We start from the raw sequence: 24128 nt of genomic DNA, 5'->3' as shown, positions 1-24128 counted from the left end.
AGAGCTATCCACGTACAATATGCCCTCACTGACCCACTTTTCTGTGGAACGTTAGGCCGCTGGGGGTGGGGAAGAATGAGGAAGGCTGCAGCTGCTTGGCAACCTGGAAGAAGGCGAGTGAAGGAGCTTTCCGAGCCCTGGAAGCGGCCTGGCACTGCCCGCATGCGGTGGCTCAAATTTCAAAATTCAATACTGAAGGCGGGGAAAACCTCTCACTACCCACACCACCACTGGGGTGGGTGGGATTCAACCTCCAGCTACCCGGTTTGGCTGAATCGAGGTGCAAACCCGGCTGAATCCACCACTGGTTAAGCCCTAACCTGGAATGACCCAGGCTAATACCTGATGTCGTCAGATCACCGGCTTCGCAGGTTGGCCCGGTTAGCGCGTTTGGAGATACCACCGGAAGTCCCGAGGGTAACATGGGGCGTAGCCGGGCAAAGGGCAACGCGTCTTTGTTAGTTCCTTCGCGCTTGGAAACCCACTGGTATGTCATAGAAGTCAGCTCGCGACTTGACAGCGGTGAACTATCAAAGTAGTGTTGGTTGATAGATGGAGTGCAGAAGACTTAGAAGAGTTTGGATTTACTATCCCCTTTGCCTACTGCTGCAGGGGCTCAAAGGGGCTGACAGTCTCCTTGCCCTTCACAACAAACACCCTGGCTCATTCCGCACATGCAGAATAATGCACTTTCAAACTGCTTTGAAGCTGTGCAGAATAGCAAAATCCACTTGCAAACAGTTGTGAAAGTGGTTTGAGAAAATGCACGTGCCTGTGGGTGTCGCGGAAGGGGCCTGTGAGGTGGGTGGGGCTGAGAGGAACTCCGAGCTGCTTGACCAGCCCAGGTGCCCTGCTGGCTCATGTATTGAGGAGTGTACGGAGGCTAATCTGAATTCCCCAGATAAGCCTCCACAGCTCGAAGCTGACAGAGCGGGGAATCAAACCCGGTTCCTCCAGATTAGATACACGAGCTCTTAACCTCCTACGCCACTGCGCAATCCAAAGCCCAAGGCAGCCGGGGATACCACTGCTGCCACACCACCTCCTCCTGGCTTTCAGGCAGTATGGGGAGACTGAAAAAACAAAAAAACCTTGGCTAGCTGAAAGCCCTCCATGGGGCTAAATGGGCTCATGCCACCCTTTTGGGTTTGTGGAAATCCACTGGGGCAGCCTGTTGCCCCATCCAGGAGCGACGGCAGATTAGCCCGTAAGACACTTTGTCATGATTCTTGGACATTCCTTGCTGTGTGTTGTTTGTACAAATGTGCCCCCGGGTAGCACCTGCTACCAACACTCAGGTAAGCGCCTGTCTTTTTTCTCAACAGAGAGGTCCAGCAGTTTCGTCCAGAAGTGCGGAACTCCAGTGAAGTCAGATTTGCGGTTCAAGCCTTCGCTGCATTAAACAGCAATAATTTTGTGAGGTTTTTCAAACTTGTCCAAGCAGCTCCTTACTTGAACGCGTGCTTGCTTCATTGCTATTTCAGTCAGGTGAGAAATCCTTTTGCAGAATTGCCTAAGGGATGGCATGTCCGACAATACCCCCCCCCCCCCCAAGCCAATGGGCGCGCAGGACTCATAGAGTGAGTCCTGCATGCCCATTGGTGGTCAACATTCCATCCTTTCCCCACCCAGTTTCCCCCGACCCAGGAGACTCCCCTCACCCCAAACAACAAACCAGCACACCAGGGCAGCAACAGGTTGCCGCCCACTACCCTGTTGAGCCTGCCACCGGCTTCCCCATTGCTTCCTGCCCAGTCCCAAAAAGCAGGCCAGGCTAGCATGGCAGTGGCGGTTTGCTGTCTGCTGAGCCTACTCCAAGCCTCACCATTCTATCCTCTCCCTGCCCCCAAAAGCAACCCAGCTCAGCAACAGCAGTTGCAGCCTCGCTGCCTTGCCCCAAGGCTTCCCATTGCACCCTCCTCCAGCCCATAAAAGCAACCCGGGCCAGCGTGGCAGCACATTGCCCCGCCCCCCAAACTCCAGGACCTACCACCTGACAGGGCGATAGCTAGCTTGCCAGGATTGAGGTCCAACGCTGGGGTTAGGCGGAGGCTGGTCTCGCGGCCGTTCACCTGGTGAGGAAGGAGGATGCCACCCTGCTACGCTTCCTCCGCAATACAGAGCCTGTTTTTATTTTAATTTTAAAATTATGGGCTTTAGTGCTGCCGTGTTTCCCAGATATAAGACAGTGTCTTATATTAATTTTGCTCCCAAAAGATGTGCTATGTCTTATTTTCAGGGGATGTCTTATTTTTCCCGCAATGTTCTGTTTGTTGGGCATGCTTCCAAACTAAAACATATATGTCTTACTTTAGGAGGTTACCTTATATTTCGCACTTCATCAAAACCTCTACTATGTCTTATTTTTTGGGGATGTCTTATATTAGGGGAAACAGGGTAGCAGTACATATCTAAGTGGGGTGGGGTGGGTCAAGCATCTGAAGTTCTTTATGTCCCTTGGATATAACTTAAGAAGAAGAGGAAGAGTTTGGATTTATATCCTCCCTTTCTCTCCTGCAAAGAGACTCAAAGGGGCTTACAATCTCCTTGCCCTTCCCCCTCACGAAGCAAACACCCTGTAAGGAGTGGGTGGGGCTGAGAGAGCCTCCCGAGCTGTGAGCTAGCCCAAGGTCACCCAGCTGGCGTGTGTGGGAGTCCACAGGCTAATCTGAATTCCCCAGATAAGCCTCCACAGCTCGTGTGGCAGAGCGGGGAATCAAACCTGGTTCCTCCAGATTAGAATGCACCTGCTCTTAACCACTACGCCACTGCTGCTCTTAACATCGCAACTTGAAAAAAAAGTAATAGTCACAGTTACTGGAGGGAACAGCTTGGCAAATGTAGAAATTGGGTTTTATGGAGGGTTTGAAAGGATTTAAAATCTGCAAACGACTGTCCTGTAGTTCAGTGCTCCTTCAGATTTCAAAAATATTACTGATCCTCTGCTGCAATGTGGGGGGTTGGAGTGAACCAATGTGTGCAGGTCTGTGAGAAAGTCAGCAGTGGAAATGATGCACCTTTACGCTGCTCATTCCCCGAAGTAAGCTGATGATCCCGAATCGCGTTGCGCGTACTTTTAACTTAACAGAAATGACCCTAGCCCAGTTTTTTTTCAAAGCAGCTTTTCCAAGATTAAGTAGGGATGCTCTGAAGTCCCTGAATATTGCTTACACCGTGAACACGCAGAGGCCGACCATCTTTCCACTGCACAACATTGTTCGCATGTTGCTGTTCAAGGATTCGAAGCCTTGAGCAATTTCATAGAAGTTACTATGAAGCGGCGTGTCTGAAGGGTAAAGCTACGACAGATTCTAAAGTACCTGCTTATAGAAGAAGGAGAAAGAAGAAAGAAGAACGTTTGGATGTCTTGCCCCTTACTCTCCTGCAGGAGACTCAAGGGAGCTGACAATCTCCTGCCCCTTCCCCTCTCACAACAAAGCACCCTGTGAAGTGGGGTGGGGCTAAGAGAGGAAGCTCGGAAAGCTGTGGCACTAGCCAAGGTCACCCAGCTGAAGTGTGTGTGAAGTGTACAGCCAATCCTGAATTCCCCAGATAGGCCTCCACAGCTCAGGCAGAGCAGGAATCAAACCAGTTCCTCCAGATTAGATACAGGCTCTTAACCTCCCTCACAGCCACTGCTGCTCCTCCCTTTAAAGGAGGATAGGTGATCCATTGAACTTTCCCCGGTCATAGCCCCTCTGGCTTGAAAAGCCCCTGGAAGCGAGAGCAGCTGAGGCAGAAGAAGTCCTTCCTAGAATCCTTTATTGAGTTTGTCTGTCTTAATCCTATTTTGATATTGACTGTACAATATTTACACGCATTAATGTTTGCAGGCGTTTACAATGTCATGCAGGGAGCAGAAGTCTTTTGCCCCAAACCTCTCCTCCCTCAGCACACCACAAACAGAAGATGCGTGGGACCGATGTCTTGCTACAACGCTCCATTCCTGTCCGCATACCTCTGCTCCAGGTGGAGTGGAGTCTGCCACAGTGTGTTCTATGACAAGAATGTGAACGTTTTTCCGAATGGGGAACGAAATTAGCAGAAACCCGCCTCTTCCTTCAGCATGGCAGCTCCCCTTCAGTGGTTGTTTATCTCTCTCCCCAAGTTGAAGCCATTATATCTTAACTTCGCTGGGAAAATGCTTGACTATAGGACAGTGAACTCGGTTCCATGAAGTGAGGCAAGGCAGATTAGGTAATGGTTGTGTTGGAGGCCTTCCGTTGGCTTCTAGATTTTTATGTAAAATCGGGGAAGGCTAGTGCAGGGATGGCCCGAACCTTTTAGAGACGAGATTACCCAAATTACAACCAAAAGAAACACACTTATTTATGTCATAGAAGTGCACCAGCATGCACGAATTTAACCTGAATACTGAGGTTTTAGTTTTAGAAAAAATGGACTGACTCTGGGGTGTTAATCGATTAGGGGTAAGCAGGTGGTAGTGCGGTGAAAGCTTTGCTTTGAAACAGCAGGTGCAGCTCACCCAATGGGTGAATCATGACCCTAGGAGGGTTTGCTCCGAAGCCGAGCCTGTTTGTGGCAGAGGCTTGCTCCCCAGGTAAAGGATCAACTTTAGTTCTTAGCATGAAAATGGTGGGGTTTTATGGTAGCTTAACAGGTTGCCTGCCACTGCTTTCCCAAAGAAATTTGGAGTCTTGGGTTGTGTAATAATAATCCCGAGGCCCAGCGGCGCTTGACCCAGCCCCTAAAGTATTGTGAGGGGAAGAGCTCTTTGCAGCGTGCCCACAGAGGAACTCAAGGTGCACACCTCACCGGCTGCGTGCTAGAGGTTCCAGCCACCACTAGGCTATTATTATTATTAGTAGCTGAACACATGCAAAGTTAAGTGGAGCGGCTGAGTGGGCCAGCAGTAGAGTCCTTAGGAAGGCACTGCTGGTGACCAGAGGCATGGCAGAAGAGTGAACTGCTAGGTTCTTACACACTGAAGGAGAGTTTGGATTTATCATCCGCCTTTCTCAGCCATAAACAGTGGCAAAGTAGTTTTCCATTGCTCTTTTACTTTCCTTTCAGCCTCCCACAACAGACACATGGAGAGGTTAAAGATTTGGACTGAGGGCCTCGCGGCTAGTGCCAGAGACATCCAGCAGGAGAATGTAGGAGTGAGGAAACAAATCTGGATTCACGGTCAGAGTCCACCACTCATGTAGGAGAATGTAACCCGGTTCTCCAGGTGGGAATTCCCTGCTGCCGCTTACACCTGTGCCTCGCTGGGTTTAGGAGTGCTAGCAAGTGTGGGAAGGCCATACAAGTGTGCTGAGATGTTGCAGTGAGTGAAGGCTGGATTTATCTTAACCCATTGGTGGCGAACCTTTGGCACTCCCAGATGTTGTCGGACTACAGATTCCTATCAGCCCCTGCCAGCATGGCCAATTTCCATGCTGGCAGGGACTGACAGGTGTAGTCCCATAGCATCTGGAGTGCTGGAGTCGCTTCCTGCAATCTAACTGTCTCTGGGGCAACATCACAATTTGGCTTGTGTCAGTGTCCTCCAGGCTTATTTGTAAATCTTCAGTTTTGGGTTGTTAAATGCTTGAAACAGCTTGGGCTTTACATAGCCAGAGGATTGATGCTTTTCATTTTTTAAACTCATTTCGCACAAACATGATACTGTAAAGATAATACAGTATAGGATGACTGCATATTTATACCACCTAGATCAGGGGTAGGGAACCTGCGGCTCTCCAGATGTTCAGGAACTACAATTCCCATCAGCCCCTACCAGCATGGCCAATTGGCCATGCTGACAGAGGCTGATGGGGAATTATGGTCCCTGTTCCTAATCTGGAGATCTGCAGCTAAAATTCTGACCTAGATCTTAGTGAGTAATAAATTCACATTTCATCCAGACTTAGTGAGATTAGGAACCTATAAAGAAATCCTTCCTAGAATCCTTTGTGTGTGTGTTTCCTGTCTTAATCCTATTTTTGATATTCTACTTGGTCTTAATATTTACATTACTGGAAGCCTTTTACAATGTCACAAGTCCACTTTATGTTAGCTTTCCCCCACAAGTGGAAATGCTTGAGAGGGATTGTCGAAGGCTTTCACAGCCGGATTCAACTGGTTCTGGTGGGTTTTCCGGGCTGTGTGGCCGTGGTCTGGTAGATCTTGTTCCTAATGTTTCACCTGCAACTGTGGCTGGCATCTTCAGAGGCGTATCACAAAGAGAACTCTGTTCTCTCTGTGTAACAGTGTGTAACAGGCTTCTCTCTGTGATACACCTCTGAAGATGCCAGCCACAGATGCAGCGAAACATTAGGAACAAGATCTACCAGACCAGGGCCACACAGCCTGGAAAACCCACCACAACCCGCTTGAGAGGGACATAGAAGGAGAGACTGGAGGTTCTTAAAAATGCTTATTCTACTTGTACATAATACCATAGGCATGTTTTCATAAACGTATGGAAGCCTTTTGTTAAAGCTGTCAATTCATTGACGCCTTCTTTTTGTTTTGCCTTTACAGTTTTGTGGAGCTGAACCGTTCCGCCTTTTTGGAACCAGAAAGCTTGCCCAAGCCAAAGAAGTCCCCATTTGTTAGCCAGAAGCTCACTGGGCTGGTCGGGGAAATTGTCTGCGGGGGACCTCTGCCGGCCACGCCTTGTCACGTTCCTGTGTGCAGCTTCAATGGGCAAAATAAATACACCGGGGAGAGCACTGCGGTTGATTTGGCCCCCAGTAGTCAGAAAGTGAATGCTGATGTCTCAGGTTAGAAGGAATGTCCAGATCAAATCCTTTGTATTGTGTTAGCACAAAGTCACGGCAAACGGCAAACTCAGAATCATAAAATCATAGCGCAAAGAGGAATAAATGCAAGCAATTACACGGGCAGCTTAGAGATGGATTGAGGAATCATAGGCCTGGTGCAAAGAAGAATCCAGTCACCTACTTTCCTCACAGCACATACATATATAGCAAGAGAAATAGCCACAAACTGCCCAGTGCACCCCATCTTATTTCCCTGAGACACCTTCTGAGGGTGCCTTTGTTTATTACAGTGTTACTCGTAAGAGAAGCACATAGCATTTTGTGGAGTCTCCAAATGCTTCACCCACGTTACCTTGTATGCCTCACATGCACTAACGGCAGGGGTCTTCAAACTATGGCCTTCCAGATGTTCATAAACTACAATTCCCATGAGCCCTACCACTTGGTCATGCTGGCAGGGGCTGATGGGAATTGTAGTCCATGAACATCTGGAGGGCCATAGTTTGAAGACCCCTGCACTAACGGATTCTGGGAGCTGCTAAAAGCGTAGAGCGTAGCAAAATTGAGGGCATATTTTACTACTTGTTTCCGATGGAGGTGCGGTCTGACAGTTACTTAATCCTTCTTTTGGAATCAGTAATGCACAAAATCTGTGGCAACAATGGCTGGCAGCAATTAAAACGTTTTGTGTGCTGCCTTGTTTCCTTATTTGTTATAGATAATTGGTGTTTCCTGTTTCATTATTCTCAAAACAAATCTCATTCAGTAAACTGTCAAGGTGGTTGAAATGAATGGATAGAACCGTGGTGGCGAACCTTTGGCACTCCAGATGTTATGGACTACAATTCCCATCCGCCCCTGCCAGTCCATAACATCTGGAGTGCCAAAGGTTCGCCACCACTGGGATAGAATAATAAATACCATAACTAACCATGAAAGGTGGATTCTTTGCATTCTTGGTATATTGCCAAATCTGGAAAATAAAAGTTCAGCTGTTCAGTGTGAGTCGCAGCATTCTGGGTCTTGATATGAAGCTGTCTCATGCAGTCAAGTTGTTGGTTCCTGTAGCTCACTGTTATTTTCTCTGTATCCCTATTGGCTGTCCATAGCCTCAGTGTTTCCCAGCCTGGGTAACCAAGATTCTTTTTTCAGAAGATTACTGGAAAGCAAGGATCTGATTGGATCACAAAGACTCTCAGCTCTGCCTGGCCTCAGAGAGGAAAGTGGGTGTAAGTTGGTGCAATATTCTTTACCTTTCTAAACACCTGGATATATTTTCTCTTGTACCTACAGAAGCCAGAGCAGAAGGTGGTGATGTGGACTCAGGGACACAACAAGTTCACCTTCCGGTTTTACCCCTCCAGCCAGCCCCCGTGCCTTCTGTTGTGGTCTCCGCTTTTCAGCCTCTTCCACAGCCACTGTCTCCTCCTCCGAAACCTCAGCCTACTTATTATGACACGGTGAGGGACATCTTCTATTCTTCTGCACTAACATGTTTAAACGTATTGTTGTGCTATCTTTCCACCCAATCAGGGTTGCCAAGGTGGCAAGTGTGGGAGCGGGAGGTAATTAAAACACTTGGACAGTTAAGAATACACTGAAAATTATAAAATAATTCAATGAAAACATGTAAAAAACAAGACCAGAGGAGGACCGTTCACCATTGTTGGGAGGTGAGGGTGGTATGCAAAATGAAACAAACAAACAAAAAGTCTGGCAGAAGACGTCAATAGAAGGGGACAGATGAATCTCCTTGAGAAGATTTTTTCCCCCCATGGTATAAATTTATACAGAGCAAAGCAGCAGGATTTAATGTCTGTTCATAAGAACTAAGACTGCCCCATTTTTATGAAAGGATGAAAATCTAAGGACTGATTTAGCCATGGTCAGATTCTTCTCGGTAATGATTTTGTGGAAAGAAGAGATGATTTTTTAATGAGAGGGTTAAGAAAGTTTATAGGATTAATCTCAAATTTGCCTAACCTGGTTAGGCTGATCCTGTCAGATCTCAGAAGCAAAGTCGGGTCGACCCTGGCAAGTATTTGAATGAGAGACCTTCAAGGAATATCAGGGTCACGACACGCAGGCAGGGGAAGGCAAACCACCTCTGAATGTCTCTTGCCCTGAAAACTGCACCAGGGGTCGCGATAAGTCAGATGTGACTTGATAGCATTTTCCCCCTCAATTTTAATAATAATAATAATGATACTGATGATGATGATGATGATGATGATGATGATGATGATGATGATGATGATGATGATAATGCCACCCTACTCAGCTCTGCACGCATTATTCGTCGATATATCACACAGTCCTAGATGCCTGGGAAGTGTCCGACGTGTGATGTAATACAAAATCCAGCATATTGATCTTGTTTGCTGTGTATAACTGTTTTTGTATCAAGATAATGATAATGATAATAATAATAATAGTAATAATAATAATAATAATAATAATAATAATAATAATAATAATAATAATAGGGCAGTACTTAAAACATCTTCGAATTGACAAAATTAACACCTGTTGGGATCCGCACGAATACTACGCCGATACACTACAACTTCCTAGGCCTCTGGGTGAGGCTCGAATTGTAATGAAGGCCAACAACCAGCTAAAGATCTGGCAGCTGTGAAATCTACAACAACAACAATAATAATAATATTGTAATTTGAAGATCAAGATTCAGCGACAACATCCCAAACCAGTTGAGGTCATCCCAGTGGTAATCAGCACCCTGGGCACCATTCCGAAAACACTAGGGCTACACTTTAAACACTTTCAAACTGACAAAATCAACATTTGTCAAATTCACAAGGCAGCCTGGCTAGGATCCGCACAAATACTATGCCGAAACATTATAACGTCCTAGGCCTCTGGATGGGGCTCAAATTGTCATGAAAGGCCAACAATAAACTAAAGAACCGGCAACTGTGATATTAAACAACATTAAAAAATAATACTAGTCAAAGGGGAAGTAATTTAGTGTGGCCTGACTTGAGACCTTAGGTCAGATGATTTGGACATTAAAGGAAAGTTATGAAAACAGTTGTCCTTTTGGAATCCTGCTCGTAAATATTTTGTACCTGTTAGAATTTAATCAGCCTGAAGGAAACTTGCAGCTTTCTTCGGGGTACTTTCGTTGGAGCCAGCTCAAGTCAGCAGGAATCTTTTCTTCGATTCCTTCTGGGACACGATGTACCACCACAATGAAAGATAGTTATACTGGATGGTGTGGATTTGTACTTCTCTCTAACATGGCACCTACAGCAGTGGTGGTGAACCTATGGCACATGTGCCAGAGGTGGCACTCGGAGCCCTTTTTGTGGGCACGCGCGCTGTTGCTCGTTTGGGCACTCTGCAGTGGCATAGCACCAAGGGGGCAAAGGGTGCGCAATGCAGGGGCATGGTGAGGGCTTTCTGGGGGTGTGGTGGGGGTGTTCCAGGGGCGTTCCAGGACAGGGTGGGGGCAGACGGGGCGTGGCAAGGGCCCAGGGCGCACACATGCCCCGGACGCAGTTTCCCCTTGCTCTGCCCCTGGCATGCGATCTCTAAAATGTTTGCCATCACTGACCTAGAACCTTTTGTAGTTGACGTTGGCTGGCGTGTGGCTAGGGAAGGAAAACCCTGTCAGGTGAGAATGGCTCAGAGCCCAGAAGGTGTGTTTCCTGCAGTGTGGCTCCCATCCTTGAGCCCTCTAAGTGGTTTGCAACCATCTCTGAGGTCCTCTGTTGTTGTGTTGGGTTTTTTTTTTAACAATTTCACCCTCTTCCTTCATTAAATGGAGGAGAGCAGTTGAATGGGTTAACAGGAAGCTGTGGGTTACTGTATTGAGTATCACACTTTAAGGCAGGGACTGGACCAAAATAATCTTTCTCGTTCGGTGACCAAAAAAGCGCTTTCCGTCTTAGCACTGCCACGTGGCTTATTTTGTTTTAAATGCTTGCAAAATAGAACTGACTTATTTGATACAGCTTGATGGATGCATATTAATACTGTGATTCTAAGCGCTGGGGCAAAAGAAGAAGAGGAGGAGGAGGAGCTTGGATTTATATCCCCCCTTTCTCTCCTGTAGGAGACTCAAGGGGGCTTACAATCTCCTTGCCCTTCCCCCCTCACAAAAAACACCCTGTGAGGTAGGTGGGGCTGAGAGAGTTCAGAAGAACTGTGACTAGCCCAAGGTCACTAAGCTGGCATGTGTGGGAGTGTACAGGCTAATCTGAATTCCCCAGATAAGCCTCCACAGCTCAAGCAGCAGAGCGGGGAATCAAACCGGGTTCCTCCAGATTAGATACACAAGCTCTTAACCTCCTATGCCACTGCTGCTCCTAAAAGTGAAAAGCTTGGGTGCCAACTGCTCATTTTTATTGCTTTCTTTTTGTTCACCAGGACATTGCGGAAGTAGTCGAAGAGCTTGTGTGCGACGTACTGGAGGCAGAATGCAGAGAAGTCAGCAGCGCAGGAGCAGCGTATGCTCATTCAGCAATACGGTAATGTTACGATGGCTGCGCCCAGAATTACAACATCAGAGGTGCATCGTGCTCTATTGGCTCGTTTACCTTCACAGAAGCAACCAAAATACAGTAGTATGCCAATTTAAACTGTTGGCAGTCCCCCCCCCCCTCTTTTTATAGAACCATAGAGTTGGAAGAGACCCCAAGGGCCATCGAGTGCAACCTCTTGCAGTTCAGGCACACACAGCCTTGGGAAATCTGTTATGATTCATGTTAACTATAAGGTGTATGTTCTACTCTCTTGCTTCTGTGTTTAAATGTCAGCACCGAATGCCCCTTCTTTGGCTCACGGTTGTAAAGTAATCCTCCATTATCAGTACCATGAAAAAGCTGGTTGGTATCATATTAAGAGATGATTAAAGGGTAAAGTTTCCCCTTCAGTCGTGTTCGACCCTGGGGTACCACTGCAAGCAGTGATTTCATAGGCAAGCTGTTTTTGTGGGGTAGTTTGCCATTGCTTTCCCCAACTATTCTTTACCCCCTAGCTATGTGCTAGGTACTCATTTACCGACCAAGGAATGGATGGATGGCTGAGTTGACCATGAGCCAGCTGCCAGGATATCTGACCCATAGGGGGCTTGAACTCCTGTGTGAGTGGCAGTGTAAGTGGCAGTGCAAGCATTTAACCACTATGCCACGTGGCTCCTTCAAGGGATGATTAAGGGATGTCAAATATTAAGACGATTAAGGGATGTCAAATATTTTGCAATAGTCTCTCCAGGCAAATGCGCGTGCAAACAAAAGCTTCTTTAGGCCCCTGGTGTCCCTATGTTAGGTCTCGGACCTTAAGCCAAAAGACAGACTGTGGATTCTTGATCAGTAGTGTTTATTGAAAGGCAGCAAGTACCTAGCATGAGAAAGCCAGTTCTGCTTGACCTGGCTTTCCTGGGCTCCTTTATCCTTGCCTAGTCCCCCATCCCAGTTTCCCAGAGAAGATGTGAAAGTAGTTGTTTGAGCCTCAGGCGCCTCCAAGGCTGCGATAGGGGTAGATCAGGGGTCTGCACCCTGCAGCTCTCCAGATATTAATGGACTACAAATCCCATCAGCCCCTTCCAGCGTGGCCAGCATGGTACTACTACTACATGGTACTACTGCCAGCATGGCCAGCATGGTACTACTGTTCACCTTCCTCCAATTGGCCATGCTGGCAGGGGTTGATGGGAATTGTAGTCCATTAACATCTGGAGAGCCGCAGGGTGCAGACCCCTGGAGTAAATACAGCTACCTGCCTCACCTCCCCCACTCAGGCCAACAGGCATATCCTGTTTCCCCATGGCAGAGAGGCTCCTGGGGGTCATTCAGCCTAGTTATCTAAGATCGGTGTCAAGACAATAAACAAGGAAAGGAAAGGAAGAGAGAAAGTCCCTTTACATATCAATCAGAGCACACATCAATCAGGTTACATGAAAGTTGCCGTCAGTTTACATATTAAACAAATCAGCAAATATATACAGTCAAACCAATACTGGAAAACCGAATATATAATAGAACGAAATATGAATGTTACAGGTTTCTTGCCTTATGTACAATGTTTATGAGATCTTATACAATGTTTATGAGAATTTGTTACTAAGTACTGTCCCATTACGCTTCTTAGGTTGCCTAAGTGCCCTCATTGTATGTTTTGTTATTACATTTATATCCAGTTGCATATTATAATATAATCACAATATATCTTTATGAATGGTGTATGACTTATCTACTGACTTCATACTCGAAGTAATTGCATATACCAATTAGTTCGTTGCCTTGTGTCTCTATATCTACAGTCCATGCTTCTTAGGCTTGGCTGGCCTCAGATTTTCTAGTATCAGTTTACATATGCTTCACGTTTAGCACCCTACCCAGTGGTCATCAGCTATAACTTTTTTTGCCATTTAGTCACAGCTGACGGATGGCGAGCCTGTAGGATTTTCTAGGGAAGACCCCTTCAAAGGTGATTTGCCGTTGCCTGTATCCGCCTCGTGCCTCTGGAATTCCTTATAGGTTGGCTATCTAAACATCTGCCAGGGTCGAGGCTGGGAATGTGTGACTGGCCCAATAGTCACGCAGCAAGTTTCCATGGCAGTTTCCCAGATCTTAGTCTGACACCTTAACTATACCACGTTGGCCCTCAGCTATAATTGTATGTCCCTTCAAACAGGAACAATTCATTTGCTGCTTACTTAGTGCAACTGCCTTGGACATTTGCTTTTAACAGTTACCGGGATGGCTCCACCTTCCTCCAAGAAACCTTCCTCCAACTTAATTTGGAGAGCCAGCGTGGTGTAGTGGTTAACAGCAGGTGGATTCTAATCTGGAGAACCGGGTTTAATTCCCCACTCCTCCACCTGAGTGGCAGAGGCTTATTTAATGATGAAGAAGAAGAGTTTGGATTTATATCCCCCCTTTCTCTCCTGCAAAGAGACTCAAAGGGGCTTACAATCTCCTTGCCCTTCCCCCCTCACAACAAACACCCTGTGAGGTGGGTGGGGCTGAGAGAGCTCCGAAAAGCTGTGACTAGCCCAAGGTCACCCAGCTGGCGTGTGTGGAAGTGCACAGGCTAATCTGAATTCCCCAGATAAGCCTCCACAGCTCAGGCGGCAGTGCGGGGAATCAAACCCGGCTCCTCTGGATTAGAATGCAGCTGCTCTTAACCTACTACACCACTGCTGAACCAGATGTGTTTCCACACTCCTACATTCCTGCTGGGTGACCGTGGGCTAGTCACAGTTCTTTGAACCTCTCTCAGCCCCACCTACCTCACCAAGTGTCTGTTGTGGGGAGAGGAAGGGAAAGAAGCTTGTAAGCTACCGTGAGTCTCCTTACAGGAGAGAAAGGGGGGGATATTAATCCAAACTCCTCCTCCTCGTCTTCTTTCTCATCCTCTTCCTCCTCCTCCTCAAATGGAAGATGCTCTTGTTCTGGAGAGAAGGATCCCTAGGGTGGAAAGAAGTTTCAAAGGTCAGTGGAGTTAAAAGGGATCCACTCCCCTCTTAATTCTTTTTTTTTTAACTAATGGAACTGTGTTTGACTTTAGTGCCAGGTCATAGCCAAGTGGTAGTCTTGTTCCGAGAATTGTTCACATTTATGGAAACTTTGCCCGACTTCTGTAATAATTCTTTCTTGCTAACTGTTAATTCCACTGTTCCATCATAGCAGTTAACTAGGAATTGTGTGTCGCACGCAAGTAAGACTTCACGGTGATACCCTTTCTCCACGTAGGATCTCTGATGCTACTGCAGAGGAAGTCACGACCGAGATGACTCTGGAAATGTTGAGGCAAATTTCTTCTGATACTTTGAACGCAGAAAGAGAGAGATTTGAGGAGGAAAGACGGAAGGCCGAAGAAGAGAGGTAAACTTTCTCCTTCAGCTTTTGAGCGAGAGATGTCAGATCATTTGAACTGGACTCAAACCTTTGAAGGACTTGTATTTCTTGCGGCTAACTGTTTGAAGCTGTGGGAGGAATGTGACCCCTCCATAACGGGAAGTGGCAAACGTCATGTGACTTATAAAAAGGGGTCCAGTGGGGAACTCAACGGTTGCAGACCCATTAGCCTAATATCTGTTTTGGGTAAATTAGTAGAAACTGGCATTAAAGAAAAGATCGGGAAGCACATCAAGGGGCAAAGCCTGCTGAGGGGAAATCTGGGTAGGTTCTGCGTGATAGAAGTCCTGCTTCTCTCGCCTTTTGGAGTTCTTTGGGAAAGAGGGCAGATATGGGAAAGTCGACAGACAATGTCACTCAGTAGACCTTTTATACTTGAGCTACCAAAAGGCTTTTGAAAAAGCACCTTACAAAAGACTCCTGAGTTAGTTTAGGATTCCTGGGAAAAGGGGACAGATCCGTTCATGGATTAAAAGTTGGCTATGTGGCAGCAGTGGCATATCTGTAGAAAATGGAGCCTGGGCAGAGGTGTGCTGCCTATGGTGACATGGGGCCACTCATGTTGCTGGATGCACGCCTGTGGGGCGCCCAGCAGGCTCCTGCCCCCCTCACCTCCCCCCTGCTGACCCCCGCTGCTTCCTGCTGGCCGGCCAGCCGGCTCTCTACTTTCCTCATCGGCTTCAGGGAAGCTGATGCTCGGGCAACCTGTCTCTATGACTTTCTTAAAAGGGCAATACTTTGGAGCATTGCCCTTTTAAGAAATCATAGAGACAGGCTGCCCAAGCGTCAGCTTCCCTGAAGCCAACGGGGAAAGTTAAGAGTGAGTTAGGGGGACAAGGCGCTGCGCACGCAACTCACAAGTAAACGCTGCAGCGCTTACTTGCGAGTAAGCAGGACTCCGCGGGGGGGGGCGCCTGGAGGGTTTTTGGTCTCCGGGCACCATTTAGACCCGGTACGCCACTGAGCCCAGGGCAAGAACCAATATTGCATGCACGCACCCCTTCCCCATGTGAGCATTCGACACCCGCACTGGCTTCCCCAAGGGGCCCACCACCAACGTTCCACCAGGTGCTTGTCAAGGAGAAAGCCCAGGCTCTGGGAAAAGCGTATGCTGCGTTCTGTGAAAACTCCCCTGCCTCCAAGTTGGAAGGAAAACTCACTAGATCAGGGGTAGGGAACCTTTAACACTCAAAGAGCCATTTGGACCCATTTTCCACGGGAAAAGAAAACACTTGGAGCCGCAAATAATTTTTGACATTTAAAATAAAGATAACACCATATATATAGGGGTTTTTTTTACCTTTTACTCCGCTCATTCTGAGAAGTGCATGGATGCGCCCGCCCTTCTGCCTGCAGGGCGGGCAAGGATGAAGCTGACAGCTCGGCCTCGCCGGCAGCCGGGAAAGCGCCCGCCCCACTCCAACGAGACGTGCGAGACGGGAAGCCGACCGTGGCGCGGCCCAGCCGACCGTGGGCCCCAAGGATGGGGCCGGTGGCTCGGCTTGTGGAGCCACAGTGCAAGGGCAGAAGAGCCGCAGGTTCCCTACCCCTGCACTAGATGATGGCTACAGTGCAGGATTGGGACGGATGGCAGAGGCTGGGGGAGCCAAGGCAAGGTGGTGATTTAGAGAAGTGGCTGCAGAAAGAAGCTCCCAGGTTTTTTCTCTGGCAGCATTGCCAGTTCAAGGGGTCAGGTAGGGGATGAGAAGTGAGGTCCTGACCCAAAACCTCTGGCAGTCCCAGGGGCTGTGCTGGCCTGGACAGATGAGGATCAGTGGAAGTTTCTTCTGCCTCTTATTCCTCTCTGCCTGCTCCTCAAAGGAGAGCCATCCAAGGATTTTTCTGGGTAAGCCTCATGTGGATTGCCCGGCTGGCCCCTCCTGCCCAATCACAGAGCTCTGTTGGAGCTTCCCCACTACTCACCTTCCACATACTCAACACTCCTGAGGCATGGCTGGACTGAGAAGCACAACCTTGGGGGAAAACAGAGATGGAGGGACGAAGCCAGCTGGCTGCAAGGGCAGCTGGGAAGGTGGGTTCCTTTCCTGCTCGCCCCTTCCTCCCAGTTGGCAGACACACTAGTCACTGGAGCTATGGGGAGCCTCGTTCTCCACACAGTAGAGCTTGTCCATTTTGTGCCGCTCCTCAGGGAGGGTGGCGGCGGTGGCGGCCGAGTAAGGGGTGCCTGGGTCTGCCCGGCCAACCTCCTGCTGGCCCTGCCTGCCTGGCTCCTGCGCAGCCCATTGTGAGGAGGCCCCTGCTTGCCTGGCTCTTGCCCGGCCCATTGTGAGGAGGCCCCTGCTTGCCTGGCTCTTGCCCAGCCCATTGTGAGGAGGGAGACATTGGTGATGTGGCCCAGCAGCCTTATCAGGTGAGCCTCGATAAAGAGGTCCTTCTTGGCAAGGAGCTGCAAGGGGCAGAAGGCAGAATGAGAGGTCAGGTGGGCAAGGGAGACAGGGAGCCTGGTGTTAAACTAGGTCAGTGGTGGCACACCTTTGACACTCCAGATGTCATGGACTACAATTCCCATCAGCCCTTGCCAGAATGGCCAATTGGCCATGCTGGCAGGGGCTGATGGGAATTGTAGTCCATAACCTCTGGAGTGCCAAAGGTTCACCACCACTGCTCTAGGTTTACTCCACCCTAGAATTAGAGTCTGGTTTAAGAACTGTTTTACACGTTACATCTTTATCTCCCTCTTAGACGGAAGCGAGAAAGAGAGCAGACCATCACCACGTTGAGCCTGTCTTTGGGTGTAGAATTCACAGAAGTAGTAGTAAAAGAAATCGCCAGAGAGATTTCAACCGAGGAGTTAAAGTAAGTGAAAAAATACGTTTAGAAATTGCCAGGAACATGTGTATTTGCGCCAAATACGAGGGATCTAGGACCAGACTTTTTGCTCTTTGTCCTGTAATCTTTAATGAATACTCTACTGTAGGGAAGATTACGTTTCTACTAAACAATTCCGCCTCCGAGATTTTAACTTTTGTAGCTAGGTTCTTTATAGAAACTTTGAAATGATTACCTCCGATGGTTCTCATGTATGGGATACTTGTTTGGACAATGTTGGCTGTTATATGGATTCTATGCCTAATAAAGGTTTGTGTGTGTGTGTGTGTGTGTGTGTGTGTGTGTGTGTGTGTGTGTATATGTATATTTACGTACATATTTATCAGAACATTTATATCCCACCTTTCTTTGCAGTTCAAGGTGTATCCGTGTATCTATTAAAAACAATGTTAATGGTGTACATATTTTCTATTACTGATGCAAAGTAGAATAAAGACTATCCTGTTCTGTTTGGTTAGTTGTGAAACAAACAAGCGGAATTCAAATATGGTGCTCTAGATAAATAATTTTCATTCCAATCATGATGCTACAAAACTGAACCAGTTGCACCCTGGATCCCCTTGCCAGAATCCTCTTGAAAGAAGGTCGCCAATCCTACACATCCCATAGTTTTCGTTCTCGGAAGCCAGACTTCTGGACCTGGAATCTATGATTAGGCAAAGAAGTAACTTGTGCAAACTCACTCCTGTCTTCATAGATGTTACTCAAGATAAATTTCCACATCCCTTAATTAGTAGTAACACATCCCTTAATTAGTAGTTCAGTGTCGAATTTATGTTCAACAGTATGTAAGGCCGAAGGCTTTCACGGCCAGATTCAACTGGTTGTTGTGAGTTTTCCAGGCTGTGTGGCCATGGTCTAGTAGATCTTGTTCCTAACATTTCGCTTGCATCTGTGGCTGGCATCTTCAGAGGTGTATCACAGAGAGAAGTCTGTTATACACTGTGTTATACACTGACACAGTGTGTAACAGACTTCTCTCTGTGATACACCTCTGAAGATGCCAGCCACAGATGCAAGCGAAACGTTAGGAACAAGATCTACTAGACCACGGCCACACAGCCTGGAAAACCCACAACAACCAGTATGTCGGACAATTTCTCTTCAAATGAAGCTATGCAAAATGAATTGGATCTTTTCGCCAATCACCGTACTAACAAGTACACTAGAGAAAATGTCCTATCTGGTACTGAGCCACTGCAGAAAATCTGGCTGGTCATATAATGTTGTCTCTCCAACTTGCCATTTTTGCAAGCCAGTCACATGTTGACTGTTAGAGCAGGGCTTGTAGTGTTGATCAGTTTAAAGTTTTCACGTTCCTAGAAATGGTTTGGCCTCTACAGACTCACATTTCTCCCTTTTCAAAGAAACCGAAAGTAGTTCTTGGACTTGCAAAGGTGAGCAATAATACTGAACCATAACAGAGAAATCTTGAGATGCTCAGTTCTCATTTCTCTTCGTAAATATTTTTAGCATTTGCTCCATCACGAATATTTGTCAGTTAGCTGTACCCATTTTCTAAGGATTTAAAAATTCTCTCTCAGGTGTGCTGTGGAGAAAGACCGAAGAGCGCGTGTTGCTCGCTGTTCAAAGGAAGTGTGTTCCGAAATAGTGGGAGTGTTTCTGGAAGATGAGATTTTCCACTGCGCTAAGGAAACTCTGCAAGAACTCCAGTGCTTCTGCAAATACTTACAGCGGTATGTTGAATGAGGCCAACTCCACCAGAAAGACCTGAGATTTGCACTTCCAAAGTATGTGTTGTGTGTGTGTAGCACATCAATAGCCTTTTCCTCCTTGGAGCAGCTCGGAGTAACTTACCAGGAGCCATCTCATTTGACTTTGACAGTTTTCGTTTACTTGTCAGGTTCCTTGAGCTGAGAGAGATGAAGCGAACTGTGAGTGCTGAACGCCTCTCTCAGGAGTGCTGCTTTTTCCTTCCAAGTGTCTCTGTACCATCTGACCTCTCTGCCGGTCCTGGTTCTCTGTCTGATTTCTTCTGATGGCCACTGGGTATTGGCAGATTGTAATACCTCATTTTGCTGCCCTGATGGTCCTGAGAAACTTACATACATGTTTACATACATAGGCCTTTATTGGCATCAACAATGTAATCCATTATAATAATTAAGAAGAGGAGGAGGAGGAGTTTGGATCTATATCCCCCCTTTCTTTCCTATAAGGAGACTCAAAGGGGCTTACAATCTCCTTTCCCTTCCCCCCCTCCCCCCACAACAAACACCCTGTGAGGTGGGTGTGGGCTGAGAGAGCTCCAAAGACTAGCCCAAGGTCACCCACCTGGCATGTGTTGTCGTGCACAAGCGAATCTAGTTCCACCAGCAGTTTGTAGACTCCGACTCCCTGAAATGGAAATAACAATGTTCTCGGAACATCCAAGCTGTTGCTGCAATTATAATGGAAAGGTTTAGTAACGGCGCTTTTGGAAATAATAAAAACATGATCTCAATAGCTTGATGTGTTTCTTTTCTCTCTCTCTTTTATAAAGGTGGCGGGAGGCCGTCGCAGCCCGGAAGAAGCTGAAGCGTCAGATGAGAGCATTCCCGGCCGCTCCGTGCTGTGTGGACCCCAAAAACAAACTGAGGGCCCTGTTGCCCAGCGCAGAGTGCCCTATTGCCAGGGAGGACCTGGAGAAAGGGATGGTGGACCTGGGGCACGCAGGGAGGCTCGGCACCTCCTGTTGTAGGTAAGTCCCTGGTTCAGGTGGTAGAGCCTTGGTGGGAATCCAAAGATGTGCCGTGAATTGGTCCCGTCCACTTTGCCACGGGAGAGAGATTGTCCCTCCTTTCCCCATGCATGTGTACGTTACAGAGATCCAGGCGATGAGATCCGACTCCCAACAGTGTGTTTCCACCGTATGTAACGGGGCTCACTGTAACAGTCCCTTTCAAAAGAGCCAATCTCGTCGCCAGGGAAATCCCACGGCGCCCTCAGGAATCTTTGGGATTCCATCCTCTTCCAAGGGCGGACTGTTTTAATTGGTCCCCCACCCCTGCAGTGGGGGAGTGGCATCTAAAGCCCAGACTTCGCCAGATCAGTCCATGACAAAGGACAAATATTTCATCCCCAAAACAACTCAACCTGCCCCATCAAGACTCGGCCAAAAGCACGTCCAGCTGAGTGGACCAGAAGCGGAGACAGCCCCATGGTTGCCATAGCGGCTGTGAGGCCCAGAGCTGGACCATCAGAGGCATCCTCAATGTGGAGGTTGAAGTCCCCGAGAATCACTGCACAGGGGGCCTCCCAACACCACAAGGGGTCCCAGGAGGAAGCTCTCCTTGTGGTCCCCTCCACCGAGATATGGGGGCAGGGGTCATGTGAAGGTTTTCTTTATGATTGCCCCCAGGTTTTGGAACAGTCTCCCCGAAGAGGTTTGCCGGGTGGCTACTCTTTATGGGTTTGCACAGGCATTTGGCTACTCTCCCTGGATGCTCACTCTGCGATGCTGCGGAGGGTGGGGTGGGGTGGGGTTGGGAAGTAGGGTTTCACTTTTGACTTTTGTGTGTTTTAATGGGGTTGTTTTAATGTTGCATGTTGTAGCAGCGTTTTAATGGGGATGTTTTATTGCGTATAAATCTTGCGTATAGGCAGGGTAGAATTTTTAAAATAAAATTTGAAATACATAAATACCTTTTAATTACATAAATAAAAATAAAGCGTTGTCGTTAAAGAGCTCTTCCATGTGTACAGTCTCCCAGCTTAATAGCATTTGCCTCTGTACCTATACATGTGTGCACAGCTTTCTCTGCAAGCATGGAATCGGGTAAAATAGCCAAAATATGGGTGCATATCTTTGTGGTTGGCTTAGGGACCTATCTTTTCCCTCCTTGCAGGTTTTGACGAATAAGAGGATACCAGTTGGTATTTCCGTGCTGGTCTGAACGCTTGCCTTTCTAAATACCCCTTGTTCGCTCTGTTTTCTTTTAGGCTGGCGCAGCTACGGCAGAAAACAAACCACCAAATAAAAGTGCAGCATTTTTATCAGCAGTTATTGTGGTACGTCAGCATCCTATCACTCCTTGCAGTAAACCACCTTGATGGTAGAACGGTGCCAGTTAGCAGGGCAGTGAAAAGGGACAGCTTCTAGAGAAAGCTTATGTGGGATATGAGGGGAGTCAGCAAGTTGAGGAGCCTTAAGGAGTCTTGAAAAACATTCCTTGTGAAATTAAAAATTAAAAGCATCAGTGGTGATTTTTGTCCTGGAAGAGACATGGAATGATGAGCATCAGCAGAAGGGAAGAAGCGAGAGGCCTGTTTGAAACCTATAAAGTCTTGGAAAGGAAAATAAAATTGGGTTTGGGTTCCCCCAACCCGGGATACTCCTTGGGACTCTGACTGGTTTGTGTGTAAAGAGTCCCGGCAGGCGGACTAATTTGAAGTGGAGGAAAAAGTTCTTCTTCGAGTCCTGACTAATTGGACTCTTCCACCCTCGCTCTGACATATGTATGTGAGAGAGACACACCAATTCCTTCTCTTCTCTCCCAACAAGACCAGTATTGGTAGAGTGGTTCACAGTGGCAGATTCTAATCTGGAGAACCCGGTTCGATTCCCCGTTCCTCCACATGCAGCCTGCTGGGTGACTTTGGGCCAGTCACAGTTCTCTCAGGACTCTCTCAGCCCCACCTACCTTACAGGGTGTTTATTGTGGGGAGAGGCCAAGACGGCAATTATGCGGGGCGTAAAACCAAATCTTCTCCCATTCAGCACAGGAAGGGAGGGAAGGTTTTATTTCTACTATTGTAACACAGTTGACTTGTTAGGCTGTGGTTGACTGTTGCTTTAACCTTTCTCCTCAACGCTGGTTTTAATGTTTTTATCTATTTAAATTTTATTCTCCTGTAGTTTTTGTCCTGGCTTACATCTTGGTGCTGTTAACATTTTAACATTTAAAAAAATACAGTTCGCCACACAGGGGAATCAGTTCAAGTGAGGGGAAGGATATACTTACTTACAATATTAATAATAAATACATTTTATTGTGGTCTACTGACCCAAACAAATAAAAATAACAGTGCATAAATCATAAAATACAATGCCAGTCAAATAACGAATAAAATATTATAAACTTGCACAAGAAGCAAACTATTAATACAAAACAGTTTACACTAGGAATCAGCATCCATGGTTCTCTAGTTTTTCAGTCTAGAAGAAGAAGAGTTTGGATTTACACTGCACCTTTTTCTCCTGTAAGGAGACTCAAGGCGACTTACAAGGTCCTTTTCCTTCCTCTCCCCGCAACAGACACCTGGTGAGGTGGGTGGAGCCGAGAGAGTTCAGAAGAACTGTGACTAGCCCAAGGTCACCCAGCAGGAATGTAAAAGTGCAGAAACACATCCAGTTCACCAGATAGGCCTCTGCCACTCAGGTGGAGGAGTGGGGAATCAGACCCGGTTATCCAGATTAGAATCTACCTGCTCTTAACCACTACACCATGCTGCCTCTTTAAATACCTCAGCCAAAAAATCTGCTGCCTCCAGTGAAATCCTGCCACTTTTATTATAGCCTATGGCAAGACTGTCTTGGCTAGTAATAACTTGTTTCTGGGCAATTTTGGACCCAGTCTGCTCCCATGTGGGTTGGTGTGAAATCCGAACTTTGTTTCTGAGATTTAATAATTGTGCACAGTATTGAAACAGCGGTCTACAGTTTAGTTTTGCCTTGTCCAATATCCTTGCAAATGCACTGAAGTGGATTCTGCACAGCAGATTCGTAACAGGTTGCAATTGTTACAAATTACTAAAAAGGGGAAACGAATTCATTTACGACAATTTCAACTCGTTATAAATAGGCTGTGTGGAATGAGCCTGAGAGAGCCAGCGGAAATCTGTCTTGTGCTACCTCAACTCAGGCGTTGTATGGAACAGCTGTGTGGCCCACGTAGCTAAGGATTTCAGAATTTGCTTCCTAGATTGTTTTAGAGTCTCTGAGCTGCAAACCAGCATGCTTCTGGAGCAATAGAAATATCAGCGTGCGTGCCTGTGCAGAAAGTACGGGGAATGCAAAATGGTGACTTTTCTTAAGTTAGGAAAGGTTTACAGTTCTGACAAGGATAACGGAACTGCTTTTTGACGTTTCTGTGTACCCCAGTGATGCCGCGTGGACTCCGCTGGATCTGCCGTCCTTGGTGGCTGAAAATATTCCAGAGCTGCAAGAAAACGTCTTTTGGAAGGTACTTTTGATCTTGCCAGCCTATGAGGAATTCCCAGCAGAGGATCCCAGCAGGTACGAATTACACTCAGCTGCCTTGGTTTTGGTGGAAGCTTGACGCTACCAGAGTCTTGCAAGAAGCAGGAATATTAGAAGCTTTTTTGCTAAAACGCCCACACCCGCACACACCATCACAATTGATTTAGCTCTTTCAGCAAATAGCCCTGCAGTTCTCAAAAGGCCTTTACCTCTCCAGTTCCTTTCTTATGTTGTGCAGCCTCTCCTGCCCCTGTGACCCTCTTTGTGAGCTTTCCTCTGCCCCCAGTTTCCTTGGGGCTCAGCTTACTACATCTCCCTGTTTCTGGTGATGCTTTCTGCAGTTCCTTGCCTCTGAACTTGCTGCCTCCACTGTTCCCTTTCGCTTGAACACTGAGTTGCTGGGCCCTGTTCCAGCAAGCTTTCCAGATCTCAGTTCTGCCTTCACCAGATAGCACAGAC

General features: G+C 47.3%; 1 protein-coding gene across 1 annotated transcript in view; it reads left to right on the top strand.

Annotated features, from left to right (window-relative positions):
* LOC125434964 (minichromosome maintenance complex component 3 associated protein) overlaps positions 1 to 24128 on the top strand; it is a 59310-nt gene that overhangs the window by 15309 nt on the left and 19873 nt on the right. The window contains 11 exon segments of the mRNA XM_048500871.1: positions 1326 to 1494; positions 3139 to 3293; positions 6490 to 6731; positions 8025 to 8191; positions 11124 to 11224; positions 14453 to 14584; positions 17321 to 17434; positions 19012 to 19164; positions 19971 to 20168; positions 21410 to 21478; positions 23571 to 23705. Coding sequence (XP_048356828.1) covers positions 1326 to 1494; positions 3139 to 3293; positions 6490 to 6731; positions 8025 to 8191; positions 11124 to 11224; positions 14453 to 14584; positions 17321 to 17434; positions 19012 to 19164; positions 19971 to 20168; positions 21410 to 21478; positions 23571 to 23705 — 1635 coding nt within the window.

This window comes from Sphaerodactylus townsendi, linkage group LG01 (genome assembly GCF_021028975.2).
Source record: "Sphaerodactylus townsendi isolate TG3544 linkage group LG01, MPM_Stown_v2.3, whole genome shotgun sequence".
NCBI classification, from domain to species: Eukaryota; Metazoa; Chordata; class Lepidosauria; order Squamata; family Sphaerodactylidae; genus Sphaerodactylus; species Sphaerodactylus townsendi.
This window is presented reverse-complemented; position numbering and strand designations above follow the sequence as displayed.